Source organism: Centropristis striata, chromosome 10, assembly GCF_030273125.1.
Source record: "Centropristis striata isolate RG_2023a ecotype Rhode Island chromosome 10, C.striata_1.0, whole genome shotgun sequence".
In the NCBI taxonomy this organism is placed as follows: Eukaryota; Metazoa; Chordata; class Actinopteri; order Perciformes; family Serranidae; genus Centropristis; species Centropristis striata.
Genome location: NC_081526.1, coordinates 6,956,786 through 6,975,669, shown reverse-complemented (window position 1 = coordinate 6,975,669; position 18,884 = coordinate 6,956,786). Strand labels below are relative to the sequence as shown.

Genomic DNA, 18,884 nt, shown 5'->3' with positions numbered 1-18,884 from the left:
ATAAATAAATAAAGTGGACATCAACATACATCTATTAGTAACCTGAGGCCCTAAATGCCACCAATATTTTCCTCTGAATTAAAACAAAACAGTCGGTTTCATCTCCATTTTAATGTCACCAAGCTCTTGTTCCTGTTGAGTTTGTTGCTCTGCCAAATTAATGTGAAATAATGAAACAATTATAAATCATATAGCTGGTTTGATCCACCCTAAATCTGTCAAATCAGTAATCTACTTCTCAAAAGTCACAATAGCATGCACCCTTCCCTGCCTGTGTGCCACACCTGCAGAAATGATCGTGTCACCTCAACCGCCCCGCACTCTGTAATTTCACCGTCACGAGGAGGTGAAACACCCAGTGAAACCCGAAACCACTAAACACTGTCATCTCCCCTTACTCGCCCCACAGCTCACCCCAAACTAACTCTAACGCTTTCCAGCAAAGATCAACAGATTATAACGTGCCCCGACCTGCCGCCTACACACACACACACACACACACACACAGACACACCACCAAGTCTGTGACCCAGCCCAAAGGAAACCCATTTGGTTTCCCTCCACCACAACCTTAATTCACACTAACACCCCACAATTGTCCCGCATAGCAAAGATAAAGATCGTACAGAAATGATGCTCCTCCTGCCACAATAACACACGTGCATACGCCTAGAAGTTGTTGTTTATGTAATAGTTATTCCTATTTTATGGATATGTTATTTTCTAATAATTTTATCACAGTTTCTCAATGAGGACCATGCAATTCAATAATATGCATGGAGCTTAAAAGAAGAGAATTGTCATTTTAAAAAGGGGGTAATTTTATCCCAATTAAATATTAATTTGTCAATATCATTAACAGGCAAATCTTCAGGCCTTTAATGTCTACAAAACTAATTATAAATAACCGAAAAACAAACAAACTTTTATCTATATTGCTGCAGAAATCAGAATACCCCCACACACACTTTCAGTGACACAAACATCGTCGGTAAAAAAGAGGATTAATGTTCCGTTAGTTAGATTATTTACATTGCAGCACATAGAGAGTCCGGCGGCTAAAGGTGCGTTCAAGGTCTACACGAATGTCAGAATTTTCAACGTTGTTCGGAGCTCCAAGTTCCGACATTTAAGGTTCTGACTTTGAGTGTAAACTAAGCACACCATACGGCGTTATGATCAAAATAAAAGGCAAACACATGTAGCTTTCAAAATAAGAGCACATGGATGTGTTAGCAGAATCCACCACAGAATTTACAAGAAGACTGTCAAAATAAGATGCCTTAAATAAAACATAGAAGAACCCTTATTCTCCTTTACAATAATTCTCTAAAATGTGCAATGATTAAGATGGAATAGTGGCATTAGAATGTGTGAGAGGCACCAAATTTAGGCTTTTAGGGCAAAAATGTTCTCCGGGGGAGCATGACCCCGGACCCCTCTACTTTGTTTGGGTCCCCTCATCAAAATCCTGTGGGAAACTCAGCAGCATGTTCAGGGTAATGAAAGGAGGAGAGATGTTTTTGGGTCCTTCATTGAGTCAGCTTCAAGTCAGTAAATTGTTTTGTTGCACTGGGAATTTCATGTTCAACCTTCCATTTATATATGTTAATATGTTGATTGTTGTTTACACTACAGTTTATTTAAAAAGGTTTAAATAAAACATATTGGATTAAGGCATGGAGTGGAAAAATTACTCATTGAGTGGAAATCATTTGCTGACAGCTTCATCCCCCCAGTTCAAAAATCCCATCTGCGCCTCTGGAATAAACACAAGTGAAATAGTTTGTCTTGCCTCCTCTTGCAGGCTTTTAAGACAAACTCGACTAAAACATCAAAATTAGACAACCATTACATTTTTTGGCCCATCTGTGCACCAGAATACTGTCGAGCCATTTCATGGAAAATTAATTCCCTTAAATCATCATAATTTGTACAGCACAAAAGAAAATGGCACTCACTTTCCACTTCGCCTAAATTACACAGCTTACACAATCGGTTTTCCTCCTGAATATTTTTTTTTTATCTGCCGACCTCCATAGCAAGACGAAGAACACCAGGTCTCTACTGTGACAAGATAAACCAATGTTTGATTCAGGCCCAAAAATCTGTCTTGTATGACATATAAGCATTTTTATCATAGCTGCTGCTGCTGCTGGACCACACACACATCCTCTTCATATTTACTTATCTATTTGACTCCATTCTCTCATTTATCATATCTAATTATTTTTTACTTTTTCACCAGTGCTCTTATTGTGACAAGTGTTTTTATTGCTGAGCCGACATCAAATGCATTTCATTGTGCCGTTGACCCTTCAGGTGCATCTCAATAAATTAGAATATCATAGAAAGTTTATTCATGTCAGTAATTCAATTCAAAAAGCATGATCCAGTTTAAAAAGCAGCACAAACACATGGTTTTCACGAGGTACAGGGAGGAAGAAGGGCTTTAACAATCGGGTGTTTTCATAAATAATGAATAATTTATATATTTGTTAATTTAATCTATTTATTTTCTATTCTTTTGTAAATATGTATTATGTAAATATGCATGTTTAGGGAAAAAACTGTTAATTGAGTAGTGGAGAAGGGTTTTTTTTAAATAAGCTTATGCTTCATCCTACTCCTTTTCTGACATGTTGCGTTCACATTATAGCTTTTGTTTTGACTATTGCTATTTTTGTTTTGATTATTCTCATTGGATTTGTTTGTTTTTCAGTTTACTTTGTTGTGTTACTAGCACATGTTCAAATAAAAAAGCTAAACTAAAACTAAAAAGTGGAAATTACACATTATACAGATCCATTACACACAGAATGAAACACTTCATGTCATGATTTATTTAATTTCTTCTAATTATAATGATTATGGCTTACATTTAATGAAGACCTACTTGAACTACTGGAAATTTACTTTTCCATGATGTTCTAATTTATTGAGATGCACCTGTACATATGTGATATCAAATCTGAAAACTTGACCTTTCACATTCACAACATTATTATTAGTAAGTTTATTACTTGTGTGTTAAATCACACTTGTCTGTAGATAGGTTTTTTGCCTCTGTGTGTTCAGTTGAGCTGTTGTGACCTCACTATAAGAGGTGATGATCGCTGAACAGGTAATTAGAATCAGTTAATTAGAAGTGTAGTTGTTGAACACTGTTACTGTTTAATCCATAAATCCTGCCAAATTAAATGGTTCTTTCCAGGAAACGTCCTCAGAGAATTATTCATTTATGATTATGATAAAAATCAGATAAAAAGTAATTTAAAAAACAACAAAGAATGCAAAAATTCAGCAGAAAATCTGTCTTTTTTTACTGTTTTCACTTGCGTAGAGATGCTCTAGAGCAGGCGTCTCAAACTCAAATTATCTGGGGGCCGCTGGAGGCAGAATCAAAATGATCAAAAAAAGACACAAAATTACAAAAAAGAGACAAAATGACTGAAAAAACACTAATTTACTTAAAAAAGACACAAAATGACCAAAAAAATACACAGAATTACCAAAAAAGACACAAAATTATTTTTTAAAAAGACACAAAATGATCAAAAAAGACACAAAATGACAGAAACAACTAAATTACTTAAAAAAAGAATCAAAATGACCCAAAAAGACACAGAATTACCAAAAAAGATACAAAATGACTAAAAAAGACACAAAATTATTTAAAAAAGACACAAAATGACCAAAAAAAGACACAGAATTACCAAAAAAGACACAACATTATTTTAAAAAGACACAAAATTACCAAAAGGCCACAAAATATCGATATTTTGAGACCCCTGCTCGAGAGCATTATCAACCCATCTATCCCTTTTCTACTCTTTCTTCTCTCCTCCTCATATCTCAGAAGCATTTTGTGAGCTGTGGTTGTTGCAGCAGCAGCTTGTTTACTGTAAACTCTGGCGAACAGTGTCTCGTTGCAGCAGGGAACTTTTGATTGCATACGGACATAAACTCCACAGGAAACTGAGTTTAAATTGATTTCTTTTTTTAGTAAAAATCTAGGTTGTTTTTTTTTAACAAAAAAAAAACAGATAATAACCATTGTGCACACACACACAAACACACACACACACACACACACACACACACACACACACACTAAATAAAAGGCTCATGTCTTGACATTGTGCCCTGAGCTCACAGCAGCCGGGCAGCTGTCCACATTCCTGTTCATCCCCATCACACCATGACATTCCTCACACCACATCAGCGACACTCAGCGGAACTTATCTTCTATTATCTCGCCTAACCTGATCGTGTGTGTGTGTGTGTGTGTGTGTGTGTGTGTGTAGGACGGAGGATGTCCCTCTGAAGATCCTCGCCCACAACAGCCTGGTGGGCCGGCTGATTGGGAAGGAGGGCCGCAACCTGAAGAAGATCGAGGAGGAGACAGGGACCAAGATAACCATCTCCTCGTAAGTCACCGCTCCTGCTGCTCCTGCTGCTCCCGCCTTTACTTTTCACACTCGTTCTGTGTTTTCTTATCCGAGCAACCATCTGAAACACCCTTACAACCACCTTAGGAACCATAAACCATTGCTTTGTTGCGCAACGATCCGTTAAATGTCTTCAAGACATGCATATTTTGTTAGACCAACCTTGTTTTTTCTCTAATATCTTGTTCTTGTTGTTGTATCTTGTTGCCTGGTACAACTAAAGGTACATTTGTTTGGACAAATATAATGATAACAACAAAAATAGCTCATAAGAGTTTAATTTAAGAGCTGATATCTAGACATTTTCCATGTTTTTCTTGATAATAACTAAAATTATTATCAAGAAAACCATGGAAAATGGCTATTTTTGTTGTTTGTCCAAACAAATGTACCTTTAGTTGTACCAGGCATTAAAATGAACAAGACACTAAAGAAAACAATGGTCTAATCATTTTTCCATGACTGTATTTACAGGGAATAACATACATTAACAGTACATTATATTTAAACTTAAAACCATATATTCCCCATCTTGTTTCTGTAGAAATTTCTGTTGTACCATTAATTTTAGGGCCATTAATTTCACAGTTCTTCTCCAAAACAGATGAACCAGGCGATTAAAACCACTAAAACCACAAATCAAAAAGCTGTTTCACTTTAAAAAATCAGTGTTTCTTGGATGGCGATCAGCTCATCAGTGCTGCTAACGTTTCCTCAGCTTGTGGCTCTGATAGCTTAAGATCCAAAGGTCCAGGAGGTTTCTGCCTGCAGCTGAATTATCCGCAGAGTCGTCCTCCTGCGCCAAAACAAACAGAACAAGGGATTTAAGTGGTAAAAACACTGAATAATGCAATTTCACATTAAAAGTCTGTGTTTCTTCGATGCTGTTTGGCTCATTGGCGGAGCGGCTGAAGATGAACTTCACAAATGTTTCTCTGACGACTAAAATCCTTCATCTGGTTAAAATACAGAGTTAAAAATGGCCAAGAGCAACTTGTTACTGCTGTCATTTTTTTTAAGAGGGCGTATAGGGCTCATTTATAGGAGTGTACTGAATATCATATTGTGACAGTTTAGGTCAGTCGGGTTTTATATTGTTCAGATTTACCTTTCTCTTAAAAAATACAACCCCACACAATTTATACCTGCAAAACTATAACCACACAAAGGTGGTAATACCTTTCAGCAGATCCCTTTTCATAATACCCAGAATCTCATGGTCAACAGACAAATAAAAGCACAAAAGCATCTGTGTTAATAAAACTGTATTCACACAACACAAAGTGCGCATAGTTCATTCACAGTTCGTTCCTTTGTTTTTCAGTTCATGTGTAGAATATTCATTCATTCATTACCATTAACCGCTTATTGGAGCCGATTGGAGCCGATCCCAGCTGTCATTGGGCGAGAGGCGGGGTACACCCTGGACAGGACGCCAGACTATCGCAGGGCTGACACATAGAGACAGACAATCACACTCTCATTCACACCTATGGGCAATTTAGAGTCCCCAATTAAAGTCCCCTAAGTGCATGTTTTTGGACTGTGGGAGGAAGCCGGAGTACCCGGTGGGGAGAACATGCAAACTCCACACAGAAGAGCCGCAGGCGGGAGGCGAACCGGCGACCCTCTAGCTGTGAGGCGAGAGCGCTAACCACTACACCAGCGTGTAGCCCCGTGTAGAATAATGGAGGGAAAAAAGAGGAAAAAACCCTCTGTACCTTTAAATGAAAGGAATGAATGAATGAAACTAGAAGATCTAAGGAATCTATAGAATCCAAGCATGTCGGGAATTTGTTGAAAAAACACTGCAAAGTTCGGCTATTTTGGCGATTTTCAAAGAAGTTATGTGACTTCTGACATCATGCTATGTGAATGAAAATAGACTCTCTGTGTTCCCACAAGTCTCCTCTTTACATACATGCCTATTATATGCTGATAACATGCAGTTTAAGGCAAAAACAACATAGTTTTTCTCATGTAGTACAAATGTGCCATTCCCGCCTACTGTATGTGAATATTTGTGCACACTGAGGTCCCTAAATAGAATTTGAATGACATAAACTGGGTATCAGTGGAAGGTTAAGACTCTTGTGGATACAATCAGACCAGTTTTCTTCATAAGCTGTGACCTCTAGGATAATCACAGCCTCGTTAAACTTTACAACCTTAAACTAAAGACCTGGAGCATTCTGAGGATGTGCAGCTTTCTTAGGTTTATTGACAATAAGAGGGTTTCTCAGCAGTTTGTAAAACAGAAGTGCTCGTCATCCAATTGCTAAAAATACAGAAATCTCCAAAATGAACAAAGTTTTTGAACCCAAATCTCAGCATGGATTCTTCTATGTTATTCCAAAGGTCTTTATATATTGATGTAATATCCTGGAGGTTTTTTCTGACCATTTTTATCCATTCTTGGTATGAATAAAATTGCATTATTGAGCACCAAATGTGTGTAGAAAATGGTACACAAAAATTGCTTCAACAACTTCTGGGACACGGTTGAACCTGGACTGGACTTTAGAAAGCGTCCCCTAATGTTTTTTGTTTTTTTTCTTATTTATTTGGCACAATTAAATAAAAAAAGAAAGAAAATAACATAATAACAACATCAATAATACAATTTATATATTCCATATACATATTTAAATAAAATAAAGACATGCCAGGATACCCTAATGTTATGACATTTTATTCACCATAATAGGCTTCAATAAATAAATAATTAATTCATTTTAATTAGATGTTTTTGACCAGAACAACTTGAGGTTCACAGCTTTCAGATGATGTTCAACGCTTCTATGTGGCATTTATTGTTGACCTGCTATCTCCCCCTAAACATCCACTGCCCACAACAACCAAAAAGGTTAACAGAATATCATAAAAATGTGGCTTTAGACTGAACAAAACATCTATTTTAATCCAACCACAACACTTGCGCAAAATATGTAGTACAGGCATAGTAGTTTTTAAATATTTTAATGCAGAAATGTTTCATATTATACTTTTGATTGAAGCACAAATAACAGGCAGCTATTTTTCTTAGCGCCACACCTTTCTATTACAGCGCTCATTAGCCTCTCAGCATGTGCTTTCACTTAACTGAGTTGTTAGAGAACGAATGTGATGACTTGCTTACAGCTCCTTCACTCCAGAACATGATATTAGAGAGGTGGTGATTACACCCCATTTAACGGGACGTGCTCACCAACCTCCGTTCATTTAGGGCTAATGAATTGCTCTGTCTCTGTGAGCCGTGTTGACGGAGGGAGCCTTGAGAAAGAGACGGAGACAAAGAGAGAAGGAGTTCTTAACAAAAGAGGCAAATGGTGCTTTCAGTATTGGTGGTGATGGAGAGGACACATCCTTCTGTTGGTTACTGTTTGTGCAACTTGCAGACTATAAAACAGATTCATATTTGATTCATGTGACAATTGATAACTGCTGTACTGTTTTCTCAGTTGTACTGTTGTCAGCTCACTGCTCATTGCTGCAATGCAAAAAAGGTGTGTCTAAAAACAAGATAAAAACACTAAATCTGAGGGAAATGTTCTCTCTGCATGGACAGATAATTTACCTTGACAAGATTTCTTAAATTACGATTGTTAAATCTAGAAATAAGTTGTACATGTTGTACGCTTAAAATAAGAAATTAACTCCTAAAACAAGCACGAGCAGAGTGCACTGCAAATTATTTGTTTTGTTACCAAGATAAAAAAAACTTTAGATTTAGAAGTGTTAGATAATGTATCTTTTAAAGTTCATTCCTTATTTAGAGTGTTCAACATGCTTATTTCTAGATTTAATAATCTTAATTTTAATAGATAGATAGATAGATAGATAGATAGATAGATAGATAGATAGATAGATAGATAGATAGATAGATAGATAGATAGATAGATAGATAGATATTTAAGATAATTTTCCCTCAGATTTAGTGTTTTTATTTTGTTTTTAGACACACCTTTTTTGCAGTGTGTATAGATCTCTTGTAAAGGTGAGAAAAACATTTTTTTGTTACCAGATCCAAGGGAGCATCATAGTTGCAGTTTTGCAAAAAAAAATGTGAGAACAACTTTCAGGGCAAATTAGTTTTTCACTCAAAACTTTTTTGAAATAAAACCACAATTACGAGAGGATTGTGTCTGAAAACAGAATTATTCCAACTTTATGGTCTTAACGGTATGTTTTTTAAAGGTTTTTAATGGAGAACATGGGTAAAAGTAAAAAAAATAATAAAAAAGTGGACATCAACATACATTTATTTATAGGCCCTAAATGACACCAATGTTTTTATTTAAATTAAAACAAAACAGTCGGATTCATCTCCATTTTGATGTCACCGAGCTCTTGTTCCTGTTGAGTTTGTTGCTCTGCCAAAGTAATGTGAAATAATGAAACAATTATAAATCATATAACTGCAGACTAAAAAACAGATTCATATTTGATTCATGTGCTAATAGATAACTGCTGTGCTGTTTTCTCAGTTGTGCTGTGGTCAGCTCACCTGCTGTATAAATCTCTTATGAATGTGAGAAAAAACAAACACTTGTTAAGATGTAAATGGGTCCAAGGGAGCATCATAGTTGCAGTTTTGCAAAAAAAAATAATGTGAGAACAACTTTCAGGGCAAATAAGTTTTTCACTCTAAACTTTTTTTTTTTTAACCTAAATTAGGTTAACTGTGGTTTAATTTCACACAGATTGAGTCGTGATTTGGCACAAAATGATGAGATCAAGCTAAATATCTTGCTGCACACTAATGCTTCTTGTACAACAGTTTTTTTTCTCCTCCAATAATCATAAGCAAAGATGGGTGAATTAATTTAATCTGCACACTCATGTGTCACTGTGCTGATATTTACATCCAGACCTTGAGGGGGACGAACTAGCTGTTTCAAAAGGGCACTCCACTGATTTTACACAAAAAGATGAGTTTACTCATCAGGAGGAGTACTCTGCCAGTGAAGAGAGTTTTATATAATATAATGCTTTGTTGAGACTATAAGCAATTGACCCTGAGAATGAAACCAGGCTTCTCTGAGCCTGCGCGAGGAAATTATTACACAAAGTCTGCTTTGTAAACTGGGGGCCGAGAGCTCAATAGAGACGTGGAGTTATGATAATTATGAGTTTCTGAATTGCAATCAGCATTATAACCAATGTACAAGTCCTTAAAGGTGCAGTGTGTGATTCTGCAGAAAGACAGTTGATTGTTGAGTTTCATTTGTCAAATACTAATGCTTTGCATCATTTTTAATGCCTCCGTGGTGGTGACAGCCTTGGGAGGATTTCTTTAGATTATGGTACAAACATCCACTTGGACTCAAGGATGAACTTATTTACTTATTAGTTAGATTTTATAGGTCAAAGGTCAAGTATGTGACTTCACAAGATCCTTCTTTGGTTGTAACTCCAGAGTTCATACACTAAATATGACAATATTTTTGCACAAATGTCTAATAGGATAAAAAATATATATAAAATGATGCAGTTAAGATGTTTTATATCCAAATGTCAACTTCCCTGTGACATCATAATGTCATGCAAAAACACTTTTCTGGTGATTATTTGATGCTATGATCAAGAGATTGTGACCATATTTTTTTACATTTGGTTGTTAACTGAAGTGGTGACACTGATCTTGGGTGTCCACTTTGAAATTGTAGCGATTGTATAGATCAAGGATGGGCAACTGGAGGTCCGGGGGCCACATACGGCCCGCACCCTCACTTGAAGTGGCCCTCAGTACAACTACATGCATTTGAGCATGAAATCTTAAAAGTGCAGTGCAAAAATGCATACATTCTTGCCATTAATGTTGGTCTGCTGTTCTGGCACTGAAAAAAAAGTAAGTGGTTATTCTTTATTTGCTTCAAACCTTTTTTATTCCTATTTATACTGTTATACATGCATTTGAGCATGAAATATGTTAAGTTTTGAAATATTTCTATTTGTCAAGATTTCTGCAGTAGAATTTTTATATAATACCCTAACCCATTTTATGAAATTACTTCCAATTCCAAACCTTTCTAAAACATTGAAAAGATAAGGTTATTCGACCCTATCGAAGGCCTTTTCCGCATCTAATGATAAGAGTGCTGCATCCGACATTTCTTTGTTTGTATGAATAATGTTCAATACTCTTCTTACATTATGAAAACCCTGCCTTCCTGTTATAAAACCATTTTGATCTCTATTAATAATATTTGGCAATAACTTTTGTAAGCGTGTTGCCAACAGTTTACATAATATCTTAAGGTCAGAATTTAACAAACTTATTGGTCTCATGTTTTCACACTTGTTAGAAGGTTTACCGAAATATGTTAAGTTGCTGCACTGTTAACATATTTAAAATTGCAGTTTCATCATATCTGGTGAAGTGCACTTCGATGTAATTTTAGTTTTATTACTATATTAGAGCGTAATAAGTAAATCCTTTTCCACAGCAATTCATTTTTATATCTCGAGAATATTAAACTCTGGAATTGAAATGTGGAAAAGAAATATTAAAATTTTCTAGATAAATAAAACATAAATGAATAAACTACAACCAAAACAATTAAAACAGACTTTCGGGCTCTGTGCACTGAGATAAACCTTACGTATTATATTATTTTATTATTAAAACAACATATAATCAGCTGGAATGGCTAATCATGCCAATGGCAATTCGTACTACCTGTCAAACATTTGCAGCATTACTTTAAACACAACCCAAAAAAGCACAAAAGTCATGCATGTAAATGACAACATATTGAGTCCAGAAAAAAATGATTGTGTCCATTTTTATATATCAAACGATAAGTTGATATAGTAATGACTGTGACAGGCCGAGTGTAAAGCATTGTCTACTGCCGTGGCTGAATGTGAGTCTGGACAGAAACGGATGTAAGATGCAGCTTGGTTGGTTAATAACCTCGGCCAAGGGAGTTTTGTTTCCGGTGCGGTTTGTCTGTTTGTCTGTCTGGAAGATCCCATTATATTTTAGAGAAGATCTGAATCACGTGGCGGATATATTAATTGATTTCCACTCTCATTAAAATTTTAAAGATAGGACATTCGTGCTGCATTCAAGTGGTGTTGGAATAATCCCAAAGAAAGTGGTAAAATTCATTTGAATGCCCACTCAAGTCGGAACGATAACATTGCTAGATAGGGTTTGCCTTTAGTGATGTGTCGGTCGTGAATGAGCCGGTTCAAAGAGCCGGCTCTTTTTTTTGATTGATTGATTGATTGATTGATTGAGAATTTATTTGAAAACAGCGCTGAGACACCTAAAACTGTTGGATGCTGCTGTTTTACACATTGTATTATATTTCTCTTTTTATTATGTTGTTTATTTACTATTATTTTTACTCTATACCAATTTTTTTTTTGTCCAGTTGTCAGTAGTTGGCATTAACAAAGCACATTTACTTGATTGCTGTATTTAATTTAAATTTTTTCAGTACTTTACTTATTTTGTTAGGTGTCAATAGCTGTCCTTTTTTAATTTCTATGCTTAGGTTTTTATAGGCATTTTCTATCTGCGTTGTGTAGTTGGTGGTTCTTCAAACAAGTTAGAGAGTTAACAAGGGATTTTACAACTGTAAATGCAATCAGCTACAGCAATTTATTGAAATTTAAATGATATATGTGTTCAAATGCAAACCACAAGTCAAAACAGCGCCAAAATTGGCTGAATTATAAAAGATATAAGTGGTCAAATGAAGAGCCATTTGGGAGCCGAAAGAACCGGCTCTTCTTGGTGATCCGGCTCACTGAAAACAACCCAAATCCCCGTCACCACTTGCCCTATTGGCGGTGCTCTGTGCTCTCCGAGGGCCCTTCTAGATCGAGCTCCAAATCTGTGTCTTCTTCTGTGTCCTCTAAATAGCTTGTTAGCTTAGCAAAAAAATTGTACTGTTAGTTTGCGATGACGCCACTGTCCAATAACGCTTGAGTTAGATAAACACAAAGACAGGAAATGCAATTAAAATCAGCTCAGTCATGTCTGCCTTCTGAGAAAACAGTGAGCAGAATGTGAGTGTTTCTGTTCTCTCTATTTGTACTCGTGTATGCATATACTTATATTTATATGTGTGTGTGTGTGTTGTATCTCCCTGGCAGATTACATGACTTAACCATCTACAACCCTGAGAGGACCATCACGATAAGGGGCAGCCCCGAGGCGTGTTGTAAAGCCGAGGCGGAGATCATGAAGAAACTGAGGGAAGCCTACGAGAACGACGTTGCTGCTATAAACGTAAGCCGAGCTTAAAGGTTACCATCTGCAGGCCTGCTGAACGCCGCGTGTGTGGTTATGATCTCAGGTTGACTCACGGAGACTGACAGGTGAACAACGGAGCGGGAGTGATGATATACAGCGAGGATGATATGGCGTCCATGTTACCAGCAGCATTAGTAATAGCCTTGTTGTCTTCTTGGTAAATGGATAACAGTAAACGATCTCTGAATAGCTCATCAGTGAGTGTTTGAGCACAGCATGTCTGCGTACATGTGTGTGTGTGTGTGTGTTCCTGTGTGTGTGTGCCTCTGACTCACGCTCCCTTCCCCGCTGTGTGTGTCTCTCTGTTCCTGCTGTAACACACTGCGTTTCCCAGCATCCATCTGATATCTGTAGGCCGCTCTCTCACCCAGCTCCTCTTTCACACTGCCCCGATGACATCACCGGTGCTGCAGCCAGCCAGAGAGGTCAACCTCGGAGGAAAAAAAGGCAGATAGATAGTGATGATCACACGCTGCACGCTCCCTGTGATACGGAGATGAATGCTGGTGATTCAGCGGGAGGATGCTCCGTGTGATGAGCAGCAGTTTCTCTCAGATTTTTACATCACAGCGTCTTTTTTTTTCACATGAGGTGCCAATGGCTCCTCCTTCACTTTTCATCAGCCAAATATTGGCTAAGGAATAATCGTCAAGAAGTACCACGCCGCATGCGGTTAAACTGTGCTGGCTGGTGTGAGAGAGCAGTTCTGGCACCTGTCGGGCCCAGCGGCGGCTCTACAGTAAGCGGTGAGGGCCATCTAGCGTGACACTGAGGATATTACACAAAGCTCTCCGGGAACAAGGAAGTGAAAGGAGGCCACGTGTCTCTTCACGGACATGAAACCAGAATAGCTGACTTGACTTTGAGGGAGACATGTTTTCTATCATGTCGTCAGCAACAGCAAACAGACCTTTTTTTAGCATCCTGTGTGTTTTTATTTTTTATTCAACAAGACTTTGTTACATGACTAATATCCATTCTAAATACTACATACTTGTTCAACAGACAGTCCCCTCTATTACCTCAAGTTGAAGAATAAAAAGCCCAGCATGTGATAGATTTTACCAAATGCTTGGAAAATCATCTATTCACCATCATCAATACTGGCATGGACAAAAGGCTATGACAGTAACTCTGATAAGAAAAAAAGATCCTGTGTGTTTTTAAATGGTTTATTATGCCTAAGAAGTTATATAATACAGGAAGGATCATTTCTCCACACATTAAACCTCTGACATCCAGGAGATTTGAGTTCAGATTTGTCAACTTCCTATGCATTAATTTCTGTCTCTTTTTAGCATCTTTCAGTCTGTCCTTACATCACATGCATGGCTCCTTTTTCTCCACACAAACTTGGCTATCAGTCAAATTTTTCTTCTTTTATTTTTTTTTAATTAAAAGTATAAAGCTGCCAGGAACCCAAAATACAAACATAAGAAACAGGTTTCTATGGAAATGTACCATTTAAAAAATACTATGTATACATATAAAAACAGCATAAAAAATAACAAATAATAAAACTCTAAAACATTCTTTTTGCATGTAAATTAAAAAATAGAAATAGTTTTCATTTTAGAAAGGAAAATTCAAATTTTAAAAATGGTCTAGAAACATAAATGTCACACTGTGTGAAAGCCCCTAAGATTTCACTTTCAACTGACTTTCTCAGCTTGTCTACATATGATTTATAAATAAAGTTATTACTGTAAATAAAACATGCTCAGTGTTTTAAATAGATGGACTCCAGAGGGTTAAGAAACACTTCTAGGGCTGCAGATAAAGATGGTTTTCATTGTCCACTAATTAGTTATTTGGTCTATAAAATGTAAGATAATGGCTGACTAAACAGCTGACTATTATTATTCACTAATTATTTCCTTTATTAATGTATCTGCTGTATCTGCTGGTTATTATTTTTAAATTAATTGGTTAATAATAATAATAATATATGTATGTGGTATGTGTGTGTGCGTGTGTGTGTGTATATATATATAATTGTCATCTTAATCACATTTTGTAAAAATAAAATATTTTGTAGGAGACTTTTTGTGAGTCCATATTCAAGCCACGCAATGAGCCCTGAACAAGATGGAATATTATTGATCTTTAAATCATTAATCAATCTGTATAATATTAAAAAAATATTAAACATTATCCAGTTTCTCAAATATAATTAAATATGAATATACGTATATTGCTTCTTTTTTTCCCTGTGATAATAAATTGAATGTATTCCAGTTTTGATTGTTTTTGGGACAAAACAAGCTATTTGAAGATGTCAACTTTGACTCAAAAAAAATCAGTAACAGACATTTTTCACAATATGTATAAACTCACATAAACTTAAATGTCTTGGTAACGCTTTATATTAAGGTCCTTGTAATAACCATTAATTAACAAGTAATAAGGCCCTTGTAAGTCCTTACAAGATGCTTATTAACATTATTGTGTGTTTATTAGCTTATATAAGTGTTAATAATGGCATTACAAACACCCATGACCCACCCATTATGTCTTTGCCATGCCTTTATTAATCTTATTTTGTTTGCTTATTGATATTAAAATATACTGTATTGCTCATCTATTATAAGTTAACTATAAGTTAATTATGCTTTTTGCAACTACCGGATCTAGAGCGAGAGCAATATCTTATTACTTGTTAATTAATGGTTATTAAGGACCTTATTATAAAGCGTTACCAATGTCTCTTCTACTTCAGGAGATTCTCTAAGTTGTGCTCACCATAGAAGGATTTCTTGTTACTGTCCTCTTGCTGCAGGAAACACGACAATTCTTGGATTTAATGTAATGTAACGTCTTCTTTCTTCTTTCTTTCTTCTCTTCTTCTGCACAGCAACAGGCCAACCTGATCCCGGGCCTGAACCTGAACGCTCTGGGCATCTTCTCCTCTGGTCTGCCGGTGCTGCCCCCTGCTGCTGGGCCACGTGGTGCAGGGCCCCCTGTGGCTCCAGCAGGATACAACCCATTCTTAGTGAGTATGCTCTTTTTGTTAACCTCTGCACACAACCTGTGCTAAAAAAAAAAGATTTATAAAAATGCTTCTTTTAGATGCCTTCACCACTGTCGGTTTAAACACCCAGTGCAGCGATGCAGGGATTAGCTGTGACTTGATAAAGTAATTTGTTTCCAACACGTGGTAAACCAGGTTCCCCCTGAAGTGCTTTTAGAAAAAACAACACGGTGTTGACTCAGGTCTTCCTGCATGATGTTGTACACAGTTTGAAACAACCAGAATTCCCCCATCTTCTCCAGAAATGACTCAGTTTGTCTGTAAAACAAAGTCTCCACTCATTGCCTGACAAGGTCGAGCCAAAGTGGTGTGAGACACAGTGTGAGAATGTATTTGCGTGCTTCATAGTCAAGAAACTTAGTGTGTGATTCACTGTGAGTTTATGCCTTGAAAGTCCCTCTTATAAGAGCTTGAATGGAGTACGTGCATGAGTCTTTAAATGTGTGTGTGATAGTGTGCCATCTGATCGGTCTGCTTGTCACTTCACTTTCAGAGTCACTCTTCACATCTCAGTGGCCTGTACGGGGTTCCTTCAGCAAGTAACATCACCCACCAGCACTCAGTATGTTCCCTTGAATCTGCACTACAGCTAGCGTTGCCTTGGTGATCAGAAACTAATGATTTCTTGTTTTTATGTGGAGCTACATAGATAAATATTTTAAAAGTTGAGGGCATGCTTTTTTTGCACACATGAAACCTAGGGAAAAAGCTTCAAAGTCAGGCTTTAGCTGTTTTCTTAGGTGAGAAAAGTCTCCCTTTGCTAGTGACTTATGGTGCATAATGAAAGGCTGGATGAGGAGACACTGGGACCCTGAGCCTATTATGCAAAAGCCCCAAAACCTCTCCTGCACAGTAGGAAGACACACAGACTTTCATAGTTGTTTGGCCTCTTTTTGTTGTTGTTTTGCATCTATTTGTGATCATTTTATGTAGCTTTGTAGTTGTTTTTGTATCTTTGTGACCAATGTGTCTCTTTGTGGATATTTTGTGTCTCTTTTTATTTTTTCTCCGCCTTTTTTCATAAAGGATGAGTACTTAATGTCTTTATGTTGCTTTGCAGCCTTTTTGCATCTCTTTGTAGTAATTTTGTGTCTCTTTGTACTTATTTAAGTCTCTTTGTGGACATTTTGTGTCTCTTTTTATTTATTTCTTGCCTTTTTTCGTAATGGATGAGTACTTAATATCTTTTTGTTGCTTTGCAGCCTTTTTGCATCTCTTTGTAGTCATATTGTGTCTCTTTGTAGTCATTTTATGTCTCTTTGTGGATATTTTGTGTCTCTTTTTAATTTTTTCCACCTTTTTTTGTAGTGGATGAGTAGTTAATGTCTTTCTGTTGCTTGGCAGCCTTTTTGTAGTCATTTTAAGTCTCTTTGTGGTTGCTTTGCATCTATTTGTGCTCATTTAAGGTCGCTTTGTAGTTGTTTTGTGTCTCTTTTTTGCAGTGGATGAGTATCTGTGTGTCTTTTTGTTGCTTTGCAGCCTTTTCTGTGTCTCTTTGTAGTTTTTCTGGTCTTTTTGTAGTCCTATTATGTCTCTTTGTAGTTGTTTTGGTGTTTTTGTAGTCCTATCATGTCTTTTTGTAGTCATTTTATGTATCTTTGTAGTTGTTTTTGTCTTTTTGTAGTCATTGTATGTATCTTTGTAGTTGTTTTTGTCTTTTTGTAGTCATTTAATGTATCTTTGTAGTTGTTTTGGTCTTTTTGTAGTCCTATTACTGTATGTCTCTGTGAAGTTGTTTTGTGTTTCTTTGTTTTAATCTTGAGTGTCACCCTGGTTGGTGTGTGTGTGTCTTTAAGTGACATTTTACAGGTGAAGGCCAGAGGGGCCCCTGACACTTTGGGCCCTTAGACATGAGCCTGACAGGGACATTCAGTAGTCCATCCATGTAAACGTGGGAGGAACTGCCACTGTAGAAAGAAAAAGAGGAAGCTATAAAACTAATGGACAAGGAGACATATTTAAGAGAGCATGACATCCTCTCAGTCAGCGTCTGTGTCGAACAGTGAGTCTGGCATTCCTTCTGTACCATCTCCCAGTCTGCAGAACACCACAAATATTTCTGGAAGGGGACTTTTCAGCCCAGAGTTGTTCTGTGGCTCATCAAAAATTCACTTCATAAACCTCGAATACATGAGCATTACCAAGCTAAGAAAAACAAAAACATAGGGCAACCATCGGCCCTAATAGGAAATATTCCGTTCAGACGCAGCCAGAGCGGGATGTTTACCCACGAGAAAACCCTCGAAGAGAGCTCAATTTAGCTTCCCTTGCATGTGGTGTCATTGTTTCTGGCCGCTCTTCAACTATCTGACGAGTTCAATCAAAATTCTTGTAACTGTTTAAAGCCGTTTTTAAAATGTTTTTCTCTGCCACGGTCGGTGGTAGAGTTGAGTTAAAGTGTAGTGAAATATATTTTCTGTGTGGTCTTTTTTTTTCAGCAACAGGCTCCAGAACAGGAGGTTGTCTACCTCTTTATTCCAACTCAGGCAGTCGGGGCCCTGATCGGGAAGAAGGGCCAGCACATCAAACAACTCGCCCACTTCGCTGGAGCTTCCATCAAGGTGGGTTTGAAACGCACCAGGACATAAAATATTCACAAATACACTCAATAACCACAAACAAAATACACCAAAATGACTCTGATGAGGCACAAAATGACTACAGAGAGGCAAAGGGACCACAAAGAGACGCCAAATGACTGAAAATAGACACAAAGCGACCATAAACGTCTGCAAATGACCCAAAACAGATAGAAAGCAAAAGCAAAATGACCACTAAGAGAGCCAAAGTCACAACAAAAAACTATAAAATGCAGTTCAGAGCCTAACCAGAAATGCAGCAAAGGCAGTAAAGTCAGAAAATATGGAATAAATAAAATGTAGAATAAACAGTAGGGGTATCTATTCAGTTTGAGCAGTATGAACAGTGGTATTTAAGAAGCAATCTGGCTGACTGAGTCATCCTGTTTACTACACTGCAAAAAAGGTCTGTCAAAAAACAAGATAAAAACACTAAATCTGAGGGAAATGATCTTGCTGCATGGACAGATAATTTCACTTGACAAGATTTCTTAAATTAAAATTGTTAACCCTTTGATGCACAACATGGGTCTAAAGTGACCTGACTAAGT

The 18,884-nt window shown here is 37.0% G+C and overlaps 1 protein-coding gene across 1 annotated transcript in view; it reads left to right on the top strand.

The window, feature by feature from the left end:
* Nucleotides 1-18,884, top strand: part of igf2bp2a (insulin-like growth factor 2 mRNA binding protein 2a) — an 81,490-nt gene that overhangs the window by 55,197 nt on the left and 7,409 nt on the right. The window contains exons 8-12 of the mRNA XM_059342514.1: nt 4,308-4,430; nt 12,564-12,699; nt 15,578-15,715; nt 16,248-16,316; nt 18,193-18,315. Of these exons, the coding sequence (XP_059198497.1) occupies nt 4,308-4,430; nt 12,564-12,699; nt 15,578-15,715; nt 16,248-16,316; nt 18,193-18,315 (589 nt within the window). The remainder of the gene's footprint in view (nt 1-4,307; nt 4,431-12,563; nt 12,700-15,577; nt 15,716-16,247; nt 16,317-18,192; nt 18,316-18,884) is intronic.